Source organism: Lynx canadensis, chromosome E1 (genome assembly GCF_007474595.2).
Source record: "Lynx canadensis isolate LIC74 chromosome E1, mLynCan4.pri.v2, whole genome shotgun sequence".
Lineage (NCBI taxonomy): Eukaryota > Metazoa > Chordata > Mammalia > Carnivora > Felidae > Lynx > Lynx canadensis.
Window position 1 is genome coordinate 13375356 of NC_044316.2, and position 20368 is coordinate 13395723.

The window sequence follows — 20368 nt, forward strand, 5'->3', positions numbered from 1 at the left end:
ACAAGTATAGCTACCATCTGTTGCCATACAATGCTATTACAATATCATTGAGTATATTCTTTATGCTGTACATTTTATGCCTATGACTTATTCCTACCATAGCTGGAAGACTCTATTTCCCACTCTCCTTTACTCATTTTGCCCATCCCAATGATAGACAAATGGATATGGAGATGCAGTATATATATATATATATATATATATATATATATATAATGGAATATTAGCCATTAAAAAGAATGAGATCATACCATCTGCAGCAACATGGAGGGACCTTGAATGTTTTATGCAAAATGAAGTGTCAGACTGAGAAAGACAAATGCCATATGATTTCACTCACTTGTAGAATCTAAAAAAAAAAAAAAAAAAATGAATAGGGGCACCTGGGCGGCTCAGTTGGTTAAGCATCTGATTTCAGCTCAGGTCATGATCTTGCAGTTCATGAGTTCAAGCCCTGCATTGGGCTCTGTGCTGACAGCTCAGAGCCTGGAGCCTGCTTTATATTCTGTGTCTCCCTCTCTCTCTCTGCCCCTCCCCTGCTCGCACTCTGTCTCTCTCTCTCTCTTTCTTTCTCTCTCTCTCTCTCTCTCAAAAATAAATAAACACTTTAAAAAAAGGAATAAACAAACATATCCATTATTTCTTAATACAAATGATTTAAAACAAAGAATTAGATACTTTCATGTATTCTGAAAGTGACTACAAGAAATAAAAGATGGATGCTGGTGTAACCTTAAAGTTATTAACTACAGGAAGAAGTTACTTCCATTAGAACAGAAGGCTCTAAATGGAAACAGTGGTGCTCCCAGGACCTGGGAGCTCAGAAGAATTTCATATCTGGTGCTCAGGTCTTTGAGAAAAGTTGCCAACCTTCTGCCACTTGGTCCTCACCTGCTGAAGTGACCCCAACTTTCATTCCTGGGGGATCTGACTCCTCAGTAGTACTTCCTGTCTTTTTGGGTGTGTTGGGAAGGGCTGTTGACATAGTTTCTATTCTATTTCTGTTCATGGAAATACTAATGCATCCCAGACATGGCTACAGGCATGGGCCTCCTGGCAGCCCAGTATGTGGTATCAACACAATGTCCTTCTAATTGGGATCGACCACTCAACCAGCAGAGGAATCCTTTATTTTCTGAAGAGTCCATAGAGTCTTGCTGCAATCTGGTAAATCTTTTCATAATAATATAAACTGAAATATGTAAATCCCAAAAGATTATTATTGATAACCTTTTCATAAGGCTATTAGCTACTAAAGAGCCAAAAATACACTTTGTGACAATAGACGTAGATGCAATAAAAATGCATTAAAACAAAAACATGAGAACAACGAGTATAGGATTCAAGATGAAGGGTCATCCAAGAGGAAAGACTGAAGAAAATGGAAGGGGATAGCAACATATAGAGCTTATTACTAAAGTCCTAATTGTCATGTTGGGTGGTGGGTCAATGAGTGTTTACGATATTTTTCTTTAAAAAAATACAATACTTCTCTTTATGAATTAATCAATACATAGATGATGGATAGGTAGATAGACATACGTAGATACATTAAAAAGAAGAAGAGATCTGCATGAAGCAATGAGGGGGGGTTGTCTTTAATCCAGGATTGGAGAGAGAGAGAAAGCAGTAAGGGAGTAGTGGAGTGGGGAGACCAAGAATTTAATCGGGCATCTCAGAGCCCCCTAGGAAGAGACAATGAAGATATAGACAAAGAATCTAGATGCAAAAGTAATGAGGACATAGAAAAAATAGAATACAATAACTTTTATAACAATAAATGATGCCTGTAATAAAAAGAGTGAAGGAGAGAGTGATTTTTTAAAAATTATTTGCACTTGGGGCAGATTTTAAAGGGTTCCTGTGGGACATCTCATGGAAGTATTAATAAATTGTACAATGAAGATACAAAACATCGCAGCAAAATTAACAGAGCATGAATCAGAGTGGAGTTGATACATGGAAAGTTTAGAAATGGATGAGATCATCTAGTGGACTCTTGTAGAATGTCTAAATTTCAAGAAAGTGCTCCATAATGGAGAATAAAGATTCTAGTGGAAGAAGAAATTTGTACAATCTTGACTGATGTCCCTGCAAGTCAGGCTATGTGTCTCTCTCAATGTGCTATCTGTCAAAGACCATTGCACTGTATATTTTCAGTGCATTGCAATTATACTCTTGAGTGGTCACACAAATACTTGTTTGGAAAAAAATGAAACAGTAGCCTTCATAAGGAACAAAGTGATGAGTGCTACAAAGGAAGTTCAATATACCATGTAGCCTCAGAAAAATTAAGAACTAAATATTTATTAAATTGGATATTCATTAAACATCTAAAAATGTGTGTGCATATGTATTTTATATCACATATACAATTGTCTTTTTTAATATTCAAAACAGTCCTGCAACATAGATAATAATGGCCCTCTTTTACAGACAAGAAAACCAGATCTCTGAAAGGTGATGTGACTTATCCGATGTCTTTCAATTAGAAGGAACAAATGAGGATTTTGAACCCAGCTTTCCCGATGCCTAATATGTTTCATTGATTCAACAGCTGGCCCATAGAGAAGATATGAAATACTAAGGAGAGATATCTAAGGAAGTCGGGATGTGTGCAGGAGACATGACCAGGATTTTGACAAATATTAGCCACAGCAATAGGTGAGCTACAGAGCAGAGGGGAGAAACACAGACTCACATAGATGGTATCAAACTTTATTATTCTTTGTGCTTTAAAAAGAATATTTATCATTACTGTCCTTTATTTATGAAAATAATGAATTCTTATCTACAATTTATTGAGCAATTTTATGTGCCTGGCCACATGTGAAGCCCAACATGTGAAGTATTCACTTCATCTTCATGCTTTAAAGCAGGAGAGAGAAGTGGTCCTTTATCTAGGTTCCCATTCTCATCACCATCATTCAATACATCCAAACGTACCCAATGCCATTACAAAAAATGCCAAGGAATTCACAAAGAGAGATGACAGTAATATAAATCACAGCTATCACGTTCTGTTCATGCCTCCGGTTTCCCAGGAGGTCCTGGACATTGTTAAATGGTGTAGCACTGGGCCATGGGCCTGGGCAAAAAGCAGAGCAAAGGAAGTGTTTCTATTCTAACATTATGCCTTCCCTATCCTGAAGAAAGAGATAGCAAGATAGATATCCTCTGAGGACAGTTGTTCGTTCAGGCTACAGAAAGGAAAAACCTTCCAAATCATTTTTAAAGCACTTGCACTGGTGATTTTAAAACCTGATAAATATTGCACAAAACTAAAACCACAGATGATATGGCTTGATGCAAAAATTCTCAAAAAATATGAGAAGGGGCCAATAAAACATTAAAAGAAGACAATATCTTCACCACATGGAGCTTATTCCAGGAGTGCAAAGAATAATACACATTATGAAAATTTCAATTAGGAAATTACATATTAGGAAAAATAATGGGAAAGCTTCAGATATTTAACAATATTCAAAACCCATTTCTCATTAAAAATCATCATTAATTGGAAAATCGATTGATGTTTCAGGAACATGATATTATATATATATCTCTCTATTAAAAAGCTAATTTCATAACGGGAGAAGGGAGGCATTTCTACTCAAGTCATGAGAAACATGAGGATGCTCATTGCTAAAATTCCTAGTTTTTTTAAGAGTTGAACATTCCTATTTTTTTATTTTTATTAAAATTACTGTTAGTTAAAATACTGTGTAAGATTAGTTTAAGGTGTACCATTTAGTGACTCAACACTTCCATACATCACCCAGTGCTCATCACAACAGGTGTACTCCTAATCCCTATCACCTATTTAACCATCCCCAACCCACCCCCCTTCTGGTAAACATCAGTTTGTTCTCTATAGTTAGAGTCTGTTTCTTGGTTTGCCCCCCCCCCCCCCCCCCCCGTAGTTTGTTTTGTTTCTTAAATTCTACATATGAGAGAAATCATATAGTATTTGTCTTTTCTCTGACTGACTTATTTCAATTAGCATTTAAAATTCCTATTTAAAATTATATTTGAGGGGCACCTGCATGGCTCAGTCGGTTAAGCATAGGACTTCGGCTCAGGTCATGATCTCACAGTTCACGGGTTTGAGCCCCGTATCAAGCTCTGTGCTGACAGTTCAGAACCTGGAGCCGGCTTCAGATTATGTGTTTCCCTTTCTCTCTGCCCCTCCCCTGCTTGTACTCTGTTTCTGACTCTGTCTCTCTCTCTCTCTCCCAAAAATAAATAAACATTAAAAAACATTTTTAATTATATTGAAGGATACATTTACTGCAATTCATCAAAAGCAGTGCTAAAGGGGAAATTACTAGATAAAACTACTTACAGTAGGGGCGCCTGGGTGGCGCAGTCGGTTAAGCGTCCGACTTCAGCCAGGTCGCGATCTCGCGGTCTGTGAGTTCGAGCCCCGCGTCGGGCTCTGGGCTGATGGCTCAGAGCCTGGAGCCTGTTTCCGATTCTGTGTCTCCCTCTCTCTCTGCCCCTCCCCCGTTCATGCTCTGTCTCTCTCTGTCCCAAAAATAAATAAACGTTGAAAAAAAAAACAAAACTGCTTACAGTAAAAAATAAGAATGATCTCACATCAATAACCTAACTTCACACCCCAAGGAACTAGAAAAAGAACACACTAAAACCCAAAGCTAGCAGAAGAAAGGAAATATAAAAATTAGAGCAGAGAGGGTCGGCTGGGTAGCTTAGTGGGTTAAGTTTCCAACTCTTGCTTCTGGCTCAGTTCACCGTCTCACATGGTGAGATCCAGCCCTGCCTTGGGTCTCACTAAGAAGTTTAAGTTCTCTCTCCCCCTCTCTCTCTCATCCTCTCCTCCCCCACTCTCTCTCTCAAAAAACAAACAAAAAAAATTAGATCAGAGAAAAATGAAATAGAGAATAGAAAAACAATAGAGAAAGTCAATAAAACCAAAAGTTGGTCCTTCAAAAAGATCAACCAAATTGACAAAAAATTAGTTGGATGGCCTAAGGAAAATAGAAGATTCAAATTTCTAAAATCAGGAATGAAAGTGGGGGCAGCGGGCCTTCACTGTGGGCAGCGCTAGTCAGCCAGGTGGATGCCGCTGCCCTTGGCCCAGCAGTGCGCCACCCCCCCCAGTGGCGGCAAGGCTATGCTGGAGGTTCAGAAGAAATGGGGCCAGTGGCTAGGTCCAGACAAAGTGGGAGGCTGCGGCCCTGAGGCCAGGGTTCAGGAGGAAAGCAGGCAAAAGAAGGGAGTGGTGGCCCTTCTCTCTAAAACAGAGAGAAGAGGCAAGTCTGTCAAGGGAAAAAGAAAAGTTACTGAAACCTGAAGTGATGATCCAGTCATCACTTAAGCCATTTTCGGAAGAAAGAAGGCTTCAGAGACCTTGGGAGTTAAAGGCAGGAAGCCAGAAGAGTATTTTAAGTCGATGCAAAGCTCAGTAGTGAAATTACCTAGTGATCGTCATTGTATTGAAAACAGATCTTCATGGGAAGGCTTGAGCAATGACGCTGAAGAAAAGAAGTTAGGCTGTCACAAAACAATACTGATGACTGAGTACCATAACAGAAAGAAACTGAATCTTCAAGTAAAGAAAAATTGGATTCTAATATAAATTGTTTGTCTTCATTCAGTCTCTCTGGTAGAACCGACTTTAATGATTATAAAGGAACCTATAATCACTGATGATAAAAAAGATGAAGTCCGAGGAACCTAGCAGAAGTGGGTCAGAGGTAGTTTTTTTTGTTTGTTTGTTTGTTTTTTTGGTGCAAAAAGGTGATTTTATTAAAGCATAGGGACAGGACCCGTGGGCAGGAAGAACTGCACTGTAAATGTGGGGGTGATGGATTTATGAGGGGGGGTGGGAAGAGGGAGTTCCTAAAGGGATTTTCATATGCTAAAGACTCACAGGTTATTGGAGGCCTAGCTATTGTCAAGCTAAGGTTGTTTTTGCCTCTAGCAAAGCATTAACCTTAAGACTGTAGGGAGTTCCTGGGCACCTGGGTGGCTCAGTAGGTTAACCAATTGACTTTGGCTCAGGTCCTGATCTCGTGGTTCCTGGGTTTGAGCCTGGCATCAGGCTCCGTGCTGATGGCTCAGAGCCTGGAGCCTGCTTCAGATTCTGTGTCTCCCTCTCTCTCTTCCCCTCCTCTGCTCATTCTTGGTCTCTCAACAATAAATAAACGTTAAAAGAACAAAAGACAGTAGGGAGTTCTGTTGATGGATTGTCTTTTTCTGATAAATTGGTGGAAACTCTTAACAGTTTAACCATTTGGGTTTTTTTGGTCCTTTCCTGTTTTTGGGTAGCCTGGAGTGTCCAAGGAATATCACGCATATCCCACCCGCAGGGGGGTGAGGGGGGATTGCAGTGAGGGGTGTGCTAGCTTGTGCTTTGCCCCTTAGCCTGCCTCCTGCTCCCTCATCATATACCCCCAGAACAATTTTGACCCTTAAATCTTTAAAGTTGTTGAAGGTGAAACGGAAAGTAATTTCTAATACCGCTGAAGATACTCAGCTAACCAATGTGACTCAAAACTCAGCAGGAAGTAAAAAAAAATTAGAGGGAATTTGACAAAACTTAATTTGACAGGGCTTCACAGTATGACCAGGAAGCAAATAACTCTACAGGCAAAGTTATTCATCGAAAGGCATGTATTTTTGGGGCACCTGGATGGCTCAGTTGGTTGAGGTCCAACTTTGGCTCAGGTCATGATCTCACAGTTCATGGGTTTGAGCCCCCACATCAGGCTCCGTGCTGACCACGTGGAGCCTGCTTCTGATTCTGTCTCTCTCTCTCTCAAAAATAAACTTTTAAAAAAAGGCATTTATTGCTAAGCAAACACTTGTGGTTCCAGAATTGATTAAAATATTGAACACAGGACAGCTATTTTTAAAATTCCATCACTTAAGAATAACACAGACAAAAAGAAAAGAAATAAATGCCAGATCATGAGAGAGAGAAGCATATGGTTCCCTAGAACTTCTTGACAATTTACCTAGAGCAGAGGTAAGACAAAACAGGAGTAAAGAAAATATCTCCACAGGAACTTCAGGACCTCAATCATTGAGTATACAAAATAACGTAACTCCAGTGCAAGCTAAGTCTGACTCGTGCAGCTGCAAGGATTCCTGTAGTATTTCTCCAAGCTTTTAAAGCAAGGTAATGATAATAAACCATGTAACTACATCTCTGAATCAGGCAATATTGTTTTCAATAATGAAGCTGTTTCTCTCACAGTTGAAAGAAATATTTTTCTTGTGATCTTGGGTGTATAGAAAAAAGGTCTATCTTCTGCTCTAATGAACAAGAAACATTCAAACCAGTTTCCTCTGAAGTTAGTGGCAGAGAAATGACTAAGAACTTCTCAGAATTTAAAATGGAGTTTCCAGATATTCTTAAAGCATATGAAGGAGATGTCCTCTTAATTGATGTCATTCAAGATGACCCACACCTTTCTGGGATCGCCAATGAAGGGCATTCATTTATTTCAATGGTTCCTATGATAAGCCAGGGGCCCAGTATTTCTAAACAGCACCAATCAACAGACTTTAAGCACATAGAACTTCCAGAAAAAAAGAACCAAGCGATGACTTGAGAGAACTTCCTATACTGGATCCTGCACTGATGAAGTCAGAGATCTGTGCTTCACTGTCAGCAGCAAAGAGAAAACACGATTCCAAAGATGAAAACATTTCCTTAGGGGAAATTACTAATGAGACCTGTAAAAGCGAAAAACTGGGACAACTCAGTGAACACATAAAAAGTTCAGACTTGGATGAAAAGGAACTTTCATATATTAAATATATTCTTACATTACTTATCATCAGGGAAATATAAATCAAAACTACGAAGAGATACCAACTCATACTCATACTCAAAATGGCCAAAATTAACAACACAGGAAACAACAGACACTGGTGAGGATGCAGAGAAAGGAGAACCTTCTTGAACCACTGGTGAGAATGTAAACCGTGCAGCCAATCTGGAGAACAGTATGGGGGTTTCTCAAAAAGCTAAAAATAGAACTACCCTACAACCCAGCAAGTGCACTACTAGGTATTTACCCAAAGGATACAAAAATACAGATTTAAAGGGATACATGCACCCCAATGTTGATAGCAGCATTATCAACAACAGCCAAATCATGGCAAGAGCCCAAATGTCCATTGACTAATGAGCAGAAAAAGAAGATGTGGTATGTATGTATGTATATACATATGTATACTGGACTATTGCTCAACCATAAAAAGAATGAAGTTTTACCATTTGAAATGACATGGATGGAGCTGGGGAGTATTATGCTAAGCGAAATAAGTCAATCAGAGAAAGACAAATACTGTATGATTTCACTTACATGTGGAATTTAAGAAACAAAACAAATGAGCCCAAGGTGGGGGGAAAGAGAGGCAAACCATAAAACAGACTCTTAACTATAGAAAACAAACTGAGGGTCACTGGAGGGAAGGTGCACAGGAGGGTGGGCTAGATGTGTGACGGGTATTGAGGAGGGCACTTGTGATGAGCACTGGGTGTTGTATGAAGCCCTTCCCCATTTCAAGATTTAAAATTTTCTCCTGGTGTTTTTCTGTTGTTTTTTTTTTTTTTCAATAAATTTGAATTTTTTATCTACCTAAATCTAAAATTTATCTTTGGAGAAAGGATGTAAAAACAATGTAACCTATAACTTTTTTTTGGACATGGCTTTTGCGCACTTTGCATTCTCCTGGCATAAGAAAATATCTAAAATATTTATGTTCACACCTGTTAATGTCATAACTTATGGTTTCTGGTTTTGATATCATGCTTAGGCTTTCTCCACCCTCCAAATTATACAAATACCCTTTTATTTATTTTGCTACTTCTGATATTTATTTTTTATATTTAAAATTTTTTTAACGTTTATTCATTTTTGAGAGAGAGAGAGAGACAGAGTGTGAGTGGGGGACAGGCAGAGAAAGAGGGAGACATAGAATCGGAAGCAGGCTCCAGGCTCTGAATGGTCAGCACAGAGCCCAATGTGGGGCTCGAACCCATGAACCACGAAATCATGGCCTGAGCTGAAGTTGGATGCCTAACCGACTGAGCCACCCAGGTGCCCCTATTTTTTATATTTAAATCTTTATTGAACCTAAAAAGCATTTTGACATATGGTGAGTTGGTACAAAGCTCATTTTCTATCCAGTTAACTAGACTGTTGTTCTACTGACATTTATTGAATCATTTCCTCATAAATTTCAAATGCTATCTTCAATATTTTCAAGTTTTTATGTATGGAACTATTCCTTTACTTCTCTTTTGTTTCATTGATTGCTCAGGTCCTTGTACTGATACCATATGGTCAATTATTTGAAAAATAAAAATAGCAAACAAAATAAAAATAAAACAAGGAATGCTTGCTTTAAAAGATACTAAGATGTGAGGTGCGTGGGTGGCTGAGTCGGTTAGCGTCCAACTTCAGCTCAGGTCATGAGTTTGAGCCCCGTATGGGTCTCTGCTGTCAGCACAGAGCCCACTTCAGATTCTCTATCCCCCTTTCTCTCTCTCCCTCCCCCGCTCATTCTCTCTCTCTCTCTTTTTCTCTCTCAAAATAAGTATATAAATTTAAAAATAAATAAATAAGTAAGTAAAAATACTAAGATGCATTATAAATCTAAAATATTTTTGGTTGTTCTTATATTCTCCTAGAGTGCCTTAAACTCATGATAAAATAGTTTTTTAAATCTATAAATTAAGAATTACATCTTTACCTTTAATATTCTCATTCAGGAACATGGTATTCTTTTTATTTGTTAAAGTTTTATGTTTCTCAGTTGATTTTTGCAATTTTCTTCATAAGGATTAATAGTATATGAAGTGTATATCATTATGTAATATGTGATTATGGACTTTAAAAAAAGAATAGTTGTTAAGAGAGTACATTTCCAGAGTCCTCATCACAAGGAGAAAGTTTTTCCTTGCTTTCTTCTTCGTTTTTGTTATATCTCTGTAAGAAGATGTTAGCTAAACCTATTGTAGAGATTTTACAATATATGTAAATCCTACCATCATGCTGTATGCTTTAAACTTACACAGTAATGTATATCAATTAATTCTCAATAAGACTGGAAAAAATTTTAATAATTAAAAATTGAATTTTTAAAAAATTGAAAAGATTAGGCAGATATAAAGTGAGATATTAGAGGGTTATCTCAGCTCAAACAAAAATGAAAGTGGACTCATTACTACCAATTTTATAGAGATAAAAAAGGATAGTAAGAGAGGATTATGCACAATTATATGCACAAATTTCTAGAAACACATAACCTACTAAGACTAAATTATGAAGAAACAAACAATCTAAATAGACCTATAACAAGTAAGGGCATTAAATCAGTAGTGAAAAATTTTCCAACAAAGAAAACCTGTGGACCTGAGGGCTTCACTGGTGAATTTTAACAAACATTTAAAGAAGAACTAATACCAATCATTCTCAAACTTTTCCAAGAATATGAAGAGGAGAGGAATTTCCTAACATTCTGTGAGAATACCAAAACAACCAAAGACACTACAAGAAAAAAAAAGAAAACTTCATACCAATATCCCTTATGAACAATGATCTAAAAATCCTCAACAAAACAGTAGCAAACAGAGTTCTGCAGCACATTAAAAGGTTTAGACACCATGACCAAGTGGAATTTACTCCTAAAATGCCAGGATCATTCCACACAGAAAAATTGATCTCCCTCTCTCCCACACCCCCAGGCCCTGATAAACGATCCTCTACTCTCTGTTACTATGACTGTGACTTTCCTGTAATACACATAGAAATGAGATCATTCACTATTTGTCTCTATGTCTGGCTAATTTCACTGAGATCCCTTAGGTTCACTATTGTTATGTAAATGGAAGAATTGGCTTCTTTCTTGTGACTGAATAATATTCCATTAAATGCAGTGTATATGTGTGTGTGTGTGTGTGTATATATACACACACGATATATATATGTTGGAACACCCAACAGGATGTTCCAATTGGTGCCAGGAGCCCATATGCCAACAAAGTGTCTAGAAAAGGTCAGCTCAGAGCTTGGACCCTGGAGACACATTCTCTAAGAAACCCTCTTGCCCATACTTCCTTCTAGAAAAGAACTCTGGGAAAGATTACTCTTGAGAACCACTGTCTCCTCAGGGCACAGCCATAGGAGTGTGTAATGAGTCTCAACAATTACTCTGACTACGGCCAGGATGAAGACCTGAGGGAGTCACGTTTCAAGAGATGTTATAATCTGGTAAAGAATTCCTAATTTTCTCTATTCTATGACCACCTTGCTTCCTGAGGAGGAAGCTAGAGTTCCCGTCTTCATGGCCCATCTAGAACAGTCATCCCTTCTGCTCTATCATTAGGAAACTCGAGGCTCTTTTGTCCAAACCATCCAAGTCCTAACTCCTTCACCTCAAGTACAGAGGACCAGAGACCCACTCTTCAGGCCTACTACTGACCTTTTCTGCAGCATGCCTGCCTCCCCAGGGAGGAATGTTCACAAGTGTTTCAGCAGCTGGCTGTGAACTTCCCACTTGTGGAAGAGGAGTGAAGGCCACAGGACCAAAACCCCTTTGACAGCATCTGAGCTGACTCCTCAATAGGAGGTGTGAATGTTGTGGAAAAGGGTCTTTATGACAGTGACAAATCAAGGATAGATAGCCAGCAACTGCACTACCTGCATTAGCTCCTTTGATCCTCACATAACCTCCAAAGGTAAGGTATTTTTGTCATTTTATCAGGTGAAAAATGGTGAGTTGAATTGCCTAAAGTCACACAGAGATGTAGTAGCAAAATTAGGACTCAAACCTTGGCTCCAGAACCCAAGTTCTCAAGGTCAGATGGCTAAAAAAAGCAAAGAGAAAAACAGCGACGCTTTCTCTCTGATAATTCTCCTTGGGCTTACTCCAAGAAAACAGGATGAGGAAGGGGCATTTGTTTGGTTATATTAGTTCTGCACTCTCTCCATCTCCTGAATTTATAGTGTGTATGTGCACTCATTATCACCAAGAAAAGCTACAAACCCTCCTTTTACTCCCACATACAATGGTGCATACTCATTGGCCCCTTCAGGAAATTATGTTATTTCATTGGCAAAGTAGCAAAGAGTTGAACTTTGAGGAGTCTCAAAGCACTTAGAGGATGTCCAGTTAGCATGTTTGCTGCTTCCAATGACCAGGGAAAGCATTTGGCCTCTTCTGTGCCTTCTAGACTCTCTTCACACCATTTTACTCATGTTACAGGCATTTCAGAGCACAAACATTTTCCAGAAAGGTGGTTTTAGTGACCCAACATTGCCCTCAACTCTGAGTTACTTCCTGTGAACTCAAGGCTCTTATTCTGCTTCTAGCATTCATGCTTTTGTACCTCCTAGCTCCTCGCCCTGGGGCCAAAAGTTTCTGTTACCTTTTTCTCCAAGAATTTTGCAGAAATCATTCTGCATTCTCTCCATGATGACACCCTGACATCCAGTTCTGAGTATCTCTATCCTCAGTCCCTGTGCTCAGAAACTTCTCTGCTCTAGTTCCCTGTTTCTCCAGTTCTCCCATTGATTATACCAACCACTTCTCTTCTGGTGTTACTTGCTCTTATGTTTTTTAGTCATTTTTCATTTTATTATGTTGTGGTTTTCCTTGTACCAGATTATCATTCAAAATGTTGTCTTGTTTATCATTTAATGTATATATTCAAATACTTATGTTTATATTAAACAAAAGTTTGCATTTCTCCAGTATCAGAAACAGTGCGATTCACATCCACTATACTAATTCTTAGTATCTAATGAATAAATTATAAAGTCCTTGCATTGGTTAGAATGCTCCACAATATAAACCCGAACTTCTTTCTGTATTGAACACTCCCTGTCTTGTGCCTGTATTCTCAGCTCCTGACAAAAATGTGTAACATATTTCTTCCTAAACCATTTGTTCTTGAGTTTTTCTCCATGATAAGGAACTTCAAGTTCATCAGTTGGATGATGGGTAGTCAATGAGTGGTTTCAGAGACAGACACAATCACATTTGCATTTTATAAATATAATTTTGATTTCAGTAAGCAGATGTCTATATACACAAGCAGGATGAGCATCATAATGGCCCCTGGATTCCCTTTCCAGTAGAAATAACTTCCATTTATTCTCAACCTCTTCACAAGGAACACATCTTATCTCCTCCATTCACTGAAAAATGGACTTGAGCCACCCCGTGCTATGGCCACCCTCTCGACCCAATTACCATCGAACATGCAAAAACTCATTTTAAATCAAAATTATTTATTACTGTTAAAACATCAGAATAATTAAGAATAACCTAACAAAAGTTCACCATCTGTATTTAGCAAATGTAATAACTTGGTCTATATGCTACAAAATTTTCTTAAAGCTTATTTATTTATTTTGAGAAAAGAGAGAGAGAGAGAGAGAGAGAGAATCTCAAGCAGCCTCTGTGCTGCCATGAACTGTGAGATCGTAACCTGAGCCAAGACCAAGAGTCAGACGCTTAATGGACTGAGCCACCCAGGCACCCCTATGCTACAAAACTTTTAATGAAAAAAGTATTACAGAAATAATTGAAACCTTTCTTTGTTCCCATCCAAAATTCATTTTTGTCCCTCTCACTCCAGAGATAACTACAATTCTAGACTTGTTAGTATATTCCAATTAGGACTTATACTTTCACCATGTATTAAATTGCGCACATAATGTGTGATACAGAATATATCATTCAGTGACTTCCTTTTTTCCAGCCTATTTTTAAAAATTTGTCAGGTGAATTCGTTCACTTTTACTGAGGCACAGAATTTATTCATAAGAAAATTGCATAATTTTCTTATCTACTCCTCCATGGGTAGGCCATTTCCAAGTTTTCTATTGACAATACATCCTCATGGATGTCTTCAGGAACACAAATGCCAGACTTTTTCTAGGGTCTAATCTAGAAGTGGAATTGCTAAATCACATGTGTATGAATTCCAGCTTTCCTAGAGGTTGGCTAATTGTTCTCCAATGGCAATATTAATCTTCCCATTTCTTCCCAACACTTGAAGTTGTCATAGTTTTACACATCCCAAGATTAAAGATGTTAAATTGTCTTTTAATTCAGTTAAACATCTTTTATTTTCTTTCTTGGCCATACCAGCTTCCTCCTCTATGGCTGGCCTGTTCCAGCCTTTTTGCCCATTACTTCTTACAGTATTTTTGGTCCTTTTCTTATCAGTGTATAGGAAACCTCTGTCATTCTGAATATTAATCCTTTCTTAATTATGTGTGCAGCAAATACCTGTTTGCAGTCCATGACTTGCCTTTCCCCCTTTCTTATAAATCTCTTTTTCATATAAATGCTTTAAATTTAAAATAGTCAACTTGAATAAATTTTCTTATGTTTTATATGCTTTGTGCCTGGTTTTAAAAAATCAATTCTTGGGGCACCCGGGTGGCTCAATCGGTTGGGCATTTGACTTTGGCTCAGGTCATGATCTCGCAGTCTGTGAGTTCAAGCCCTGCTTCGGGCTCTGTGCTGACAACTTAGAGCCTAGAGCTTGCTTCAGATTCTGTCTCCCTTTCTCTCTGCCCCTCCCCAGCTCGCACTCTGTTTCTCTCTCAAAAATAAAATAAAAACATAAAAAAATAAAATAAAAATAAAAAAACCAATTATTTTCCCCAAATCATAAACATATTTTCCTCTAAATATTTTTCCAGCTCTATTGAGATATGATTGACATACTACATTGTCTAAGTTTGAGCATAGCATGTTGATTTGATATGTTTACATATTCCTCTAAATACTTTGAAGTTTAGCTTTTTACAATTAATCTTTAGGAATTATTTTCAGTACTGTCTTCATTATATGGGTATCCCCATATACAAAATGGTCAGTCCATCCTTTCTCTGCCCATTTCTAAATCAACCTATGTTATATCCTAACTCCTAATAAACACTTGACCTATGTCTGGACTTTCTAGTCTGGCACATAGGTCTATTTTTCATTCCCTACACAAATACTACTCTTTGAATTATAATAGTAAATCATTTGATGACTGATATGGTAATTAATACCTTCTTATTCTATATACTCAAATTATATTTGCTCTTCATGCTTCCTTATTTTTCTGCATGCTAAATTCAAGTTTAACAGAAATCTGTGGTATTTTGATTAGGATTGCATCCTATTCATAGATTAATCAGAAGAGAACTGACATGTTTCTCATAGTTAAGTCTTGCCATTAACATTGCTTATCTTTCCATTTTCTTTAGGTATTCCTTTTTTGTTCTTCATAGTATTATAACTTTTTTCACTAGTTGGACTTCTTTTTTAGGATTATCTAGATTCCTTAATATTTTCTATTGCTGATTGTGAATGAGGAATCTTTTTTAAAATTATAAATTTAATTTATTACTATTTAAAAATAAGTAGAGGCGCCTGGGTGTCTCAGTCGGTTGAGCATCTGACTTTGGCTCACGTCACAATCTCATAGTTCATGGGTTTGAGCCTTGCATCGGGCTCTGTGCTGACAGCTCAGAGCCTGGAGCCTACTTCAGGTTCTGTGTCTCCCGCTCTCTGTGTCTCTGCTCCTCCCCTGCTCACACTCTGTCTCTCTCTCTCAAAAATAAACATTTTTTTAATTACAAAAAAATATGTATAGTATTGATTGTGTTTAATGTTGGTTTATACCAAGCAAACTTGTTGATAACTCTAGAGGTTCCCTTGGGAATCCTTGATTGATCCAGAGATTTCCATGGGTTTTCTTTGCAGACAATCAAATATGACATCACTGTAGTGTTTTATGCACAGGACTCAAATTAGCTCTCTACATTATGTTTATCTGTGACTGCATCTCCTGAACCAAAAGGGAATTAACACACCAGAATCCAGCCGTTGGGGCCTTATTTGTGGTTGGAAACCTGAAGGGGCTATAGTGGTTTCAACTATGACTTATAACACTTGTTCTGCGTTTTCTTCTTATTTCTCATACCTAACTATTCCCATTTATTCCCTTTAGATTTGGATATATACTTTTTTTTTTAAACTTATCTAGAATTTCTATGTGTTTTAACTGGAATGGGACTTGTCAACATTAGCTTAATCCTCCATGTTGCCAAAAGCCCCACCTCTGAAACGTTATAGGCCACATGAAATACCATAGTCTCTTAGCCCTTTAGCTTCATTGAAACCTCTGAACCCTTGTATATTATGTGTGAAGGTAGGGAAAGGCATTTCAAAAGAGAAAACCAACAAAGACTTTTTTAAGTACATCATATTTTGGGAACAATTAATGAGAACAGCTTTCCCTGTACCTAGCATATAATTCACACAGGCACTATAGGAGACATTAAGAATTAGTGGTTAAATTAAATATCGATTGAATTGGGTCACCTGAGTGGCTCAGTTGGTTGCCTGACTCTTGATTTCAGCTCAGGTCATAACCTCACATTTCGTGGGATCAAGCCCCACATCAGGCTCTGTGCTATTAGCACAGAGCCTGCTTGGGATTCTCTCTCATTCTCTCTCTGCCCCTACCTCCCCTCATGCTTGCTTTCACTCTCTCTCTCTCAAAATAAATAAATAAACTTTAAAAAAGATAGATAGATAGATTGATTGATTGACTTAATTCATTAATGGAGTAGAGTGCTCTTTAGAAAATTTAGTGATTTATTTAGGATATCTTGAACCACAATAACAAAGAGATCACAAAACATATAATGGTTTCAATGGAATAAAAGTTTATTTCTCTCCTACATAATAGTTCCTGTATGTTTCCTTGGTTCTCCACTGAATGTAGAGAACTAAGAACACAGGTTCATCCCACTGTGTGATACCACCAACCCATTCAGCCTACTGGCCATTTCCATCTAGTTGGAGGAAGTCCAGAACTGGAATGCATGGATTGTGATGCATTGGCTAAAATTCAGTCACATGAACCCACCTCAGTGCAAGGGAGAGTGGGAAATATAGTTTAATTTTGTGTCTATGAAGATGTGAACAACAAGGATTTGAACAAGAAACTAGTAGTCTCTGCCATCATCAGTATGCCTCAGTGCAAGCGACTCAAAGAACAGAGAATCTGTACTCAAGTAATTAAGACAGCATTACAAAGTTTCAGGTAGAAAATGATGACTATCTAAGCTGAAGCACTGAAAGTATACGTAGAAAAATTGAGTTATGTAAGAATTATTTCAAATGAAAAGTCAACAAGATGTAGAAGTGAGAGATAAACTGAGTGAGTGTGCTTCTGAATCTCCCATATGTGAGGAACCCCAAAAATAAACCTTGATTTAACCCAAGAAATATTGAGTGCACACAGTGAACAACTTTCTATAATGACCTCTCTAGGGTTATTGACATAAGCAAAGTATGATTTTCCTCCTCAGATAAGCTTGCAAACCACTTAGGTTGTAATGTGCAGAGTATAGTGTTTGGACAGACATGTTTGCAGGATAGCTGAGTGTAGAAATATGGGAAAGAGAGATCAAGCCTACAGGTATGGATCTGACAGTTTACTTACTAAGCAGTAGTTGAAATGAGTATGGAGTTGGATGGCTCAACAAAAGAAATAATAAAGGAAGAGAAGAGAAAAGCTTTGTGATTATCGATATTAGAGAATTTTCTAAAGAGATACATTCTTTCAAAAGAGGGGACGAAATTCTTCTCTGAAAATGGACAGTTGGGGAGAAAACTCACTAGGCTTGTTATTTCTAGGAGTGAAACCCCGTGATTCTGGTGATTTACAATCATCCAATGTCAGCATAGACACCTGCTACTTCCTGGGCTCTAGGATCACTATTAGTTTGGCCATTGGAACAATTCCTAATTTCATGGCTGGTCCTTGTAACAACACAAAGATTCCAAAATGCTTTACTTCCTTTGTCATGTGTAATTAAAAAAAAAAGCGGGGGCGCCTGGGTGGCTCAGTCTGTTAAGCGTCCGACTTCAGCGCAGGTCACGATCTCACACTCTGTGAGTTCGAGCCCCGCGTCGGGCTCTGGGCTGATGGCTCAGAGCCTGGAGCCTGCTTCTGATTCTTGTCTCCCTCTCTCTCTCTGCCCCTCCCCTGTTCATGCTCTGTCTCTCTCTGTCTCAAAAATAAATAAATGTTAAAAATTTTTTTAAAAATAAAAATAAAAATAAATGCGTGTGATTTTTGGCTTTTCCATTACATAAAGTCCCTGAGAGTGGACTATGTCTTACATGTTGAAGAAGTGGGTTTAAAAGTGTATTTTGCACATATTTGTGTTTTTCCATAAGCTTAGCAAAGTATCTAGCACATACAATATAAAAAGTTTTTGTGAAGTGATTAAATCCTAGGTGTTTGAGTGATGGTTCTGGGATAGAGGAGTATTGGTATCTTTGATTCACACAGTTCTCACTTCTTAAACATGAGTGTCAAGGGCTAAATGTTGATCGGTACCACTGAACAAAAAGGATATTTTCCCACAAATGTGGGCTGTCTCTGGGTTTAGTAAATTCATCATTAAGATTACTGGTCACTTAATCAAAACTGGTGGGTAAGAAAGATCATTACATTCGTGGCAACTCCAAAATAATTCTGAATTCGTCTTCCTCTTTCTTAACAAAGGAGCCATGAGGGAAAACAACCAGTCCTCTACCCTGGAATTCATCCTCCTGGGAGTTACTGGTCAGCAGGTACAGGAAGACTTCTTCTTCATCCTCTTCCTGTTCATTTACCCCATCACATTGATTGGAAACCTGTTCATCATCTTGGCCATTCACTCTGACATTCACCTTCACATCCCCATGTACTTTTTCCTTGCCAACCTCTCCTTTGTTGACATCTTATTCTCCTCTGTAACCATCCCCAAGATGCTAGCCAACCATCTCTTGCACAGTAAAGCCATCTCCTTTGGAGGATGCCTAGCACAGTTGTATTTTATGATTGCCTTAGGTAACACAGATAGCTATATCCTGGCTGCGATGGCATATGATCGTGCCGTGGCCATCAGCCGCCCACTTCATTACACAACAATTATGAGCCCACGGACTTGTGTCTTGCTAGTTGTTGTGTCCTGGGTGGTTGGAAATGCCAATGCCTTCACGCACACTCTGCTCACATCTAGTCTGTCCTTCTGTGGCAATAAAGAAGTAGCCAACTTCTACTGTGACACTATCCCTTTGCTCAAGCTTGCCTGTTCTGACATCCGTTTTAATGTGAAGGTGATGTACCTAGGGGCTGGTGTTTTCTCTGTACCCTTACTATTCATCATCATCTCCTATATTCAGGTCTTTTCCACAGTCCTGAGGTTTCCATCCACCAAGGGTGTGCTCAAAGCCTTCTCTACCTGTGGTTCCCACCTCACTGTTGTTACTCTATATTATGGGACAGTCATGGGCATGTATTTCCGCCCTCTGTCTAGTTACAGCCTAAAGGATGCAGTGGTAACTGTTATGTACATGACAGTGATCCCAATGTTAAATCCTTTCATTTATAGCCTGAGAAATCAGGACATGAAGGCTGCCCTGGGGAAACTCTTCAGAAAAAGACACTCCTCATAACCAATGTGAAGTCATATTGGACAGTCAATTAGAGTCACCAATTAGGTGCATTTGGAAATCTAGCTCCAATGTCTTACTCCACCAAGAAGCCACCTTTGTCCTTCCCACATGGAAATTCCTCTTCTCTGAAATCTTATGATACATCTTATAAAATTATCACTTTGTACACATTATTGTCCTTTTAGCAGCACAGGAATATTTGGGTCATGTCCCAGATAAGCTACAATGATCAGAGTAAAATTGAGAAAGTCTGAAGCTCTGCTTCTATGGGAACATGAACATGAACATGAACATGAACATGAACATATTAGGAATAATACTATCTGCCCCACCATGGTCACAGGGTGTGAGGATCACAATAGTCCATGATTTAAAAGCTATAAATCACTGGGGCACCTGGGTAGCTCCGTTGGTTAAGCGTCCAACTTCCGCTCAGGTCATGGTCTCATGGTTTGTGGGCTTGAGTCCCCCATCAGGGTCTCTGCTGTCAGCACAGGGCCCGCTTCCGATCCTCTGACCCACTCTCTCTCTGTCCCTCCCCTACTGGTTTTTCTCTCTCTCTCTCTCTCTCTCTCAAAATAAATTAATAAACTTAAAAAAAGTTTATAAATCACTATTCAAATGTCGGGTTTTTTTACTATTATGCTAATTGCCCCTACTATGCTTGTAAGCCTCTGAGGGAAAGAACGGTCTTAAAATACCACTGTACCTCTTTCACAGTCTTGTTCATATAAAGCATATACTGATTATACAAAGCTTATAATTATTCTTGGTGGAAAGTGAGATGAACAAATGAAAATATTGCTGTCAGAATTATGATCTGATAATAGAAATAATCAGACTAGACATTATTTAC

At 38.3% G+C, this 20368-nt stretch overlaps 1 protein-coding gene across 1 annotated transcript; it reads left to right on the forward strand.

Moving 5' to 3' along the window:
- The first annotated feature begins 18582 nt into the window (after positions 1-18582).
- LOC115501693 (olfactory receptor 1A1-like) lies at positions 18583-19512 on the forward strand. Its single transcript, XM_030296845.1, has one exon. The coding sequence runs from the start codon at positions 18583-18585 to the stop codon at positions 19510-19512; it is 930 nt and encodes a 309-aa protein (XP_030152705.1).
- Positions 19513-20368: the final 856 nt, after the last annotated feature.

Bases quoted from the DNA above. Each gene is read 5' to 3' on its own strand.
- LOC115501693 (XM_030296845.1), top strand. From the start codon at position 18,583: ATGAGGGAAAACAACCAGTCCTCTACCCTGGAATTCATCCTCCTGGGA.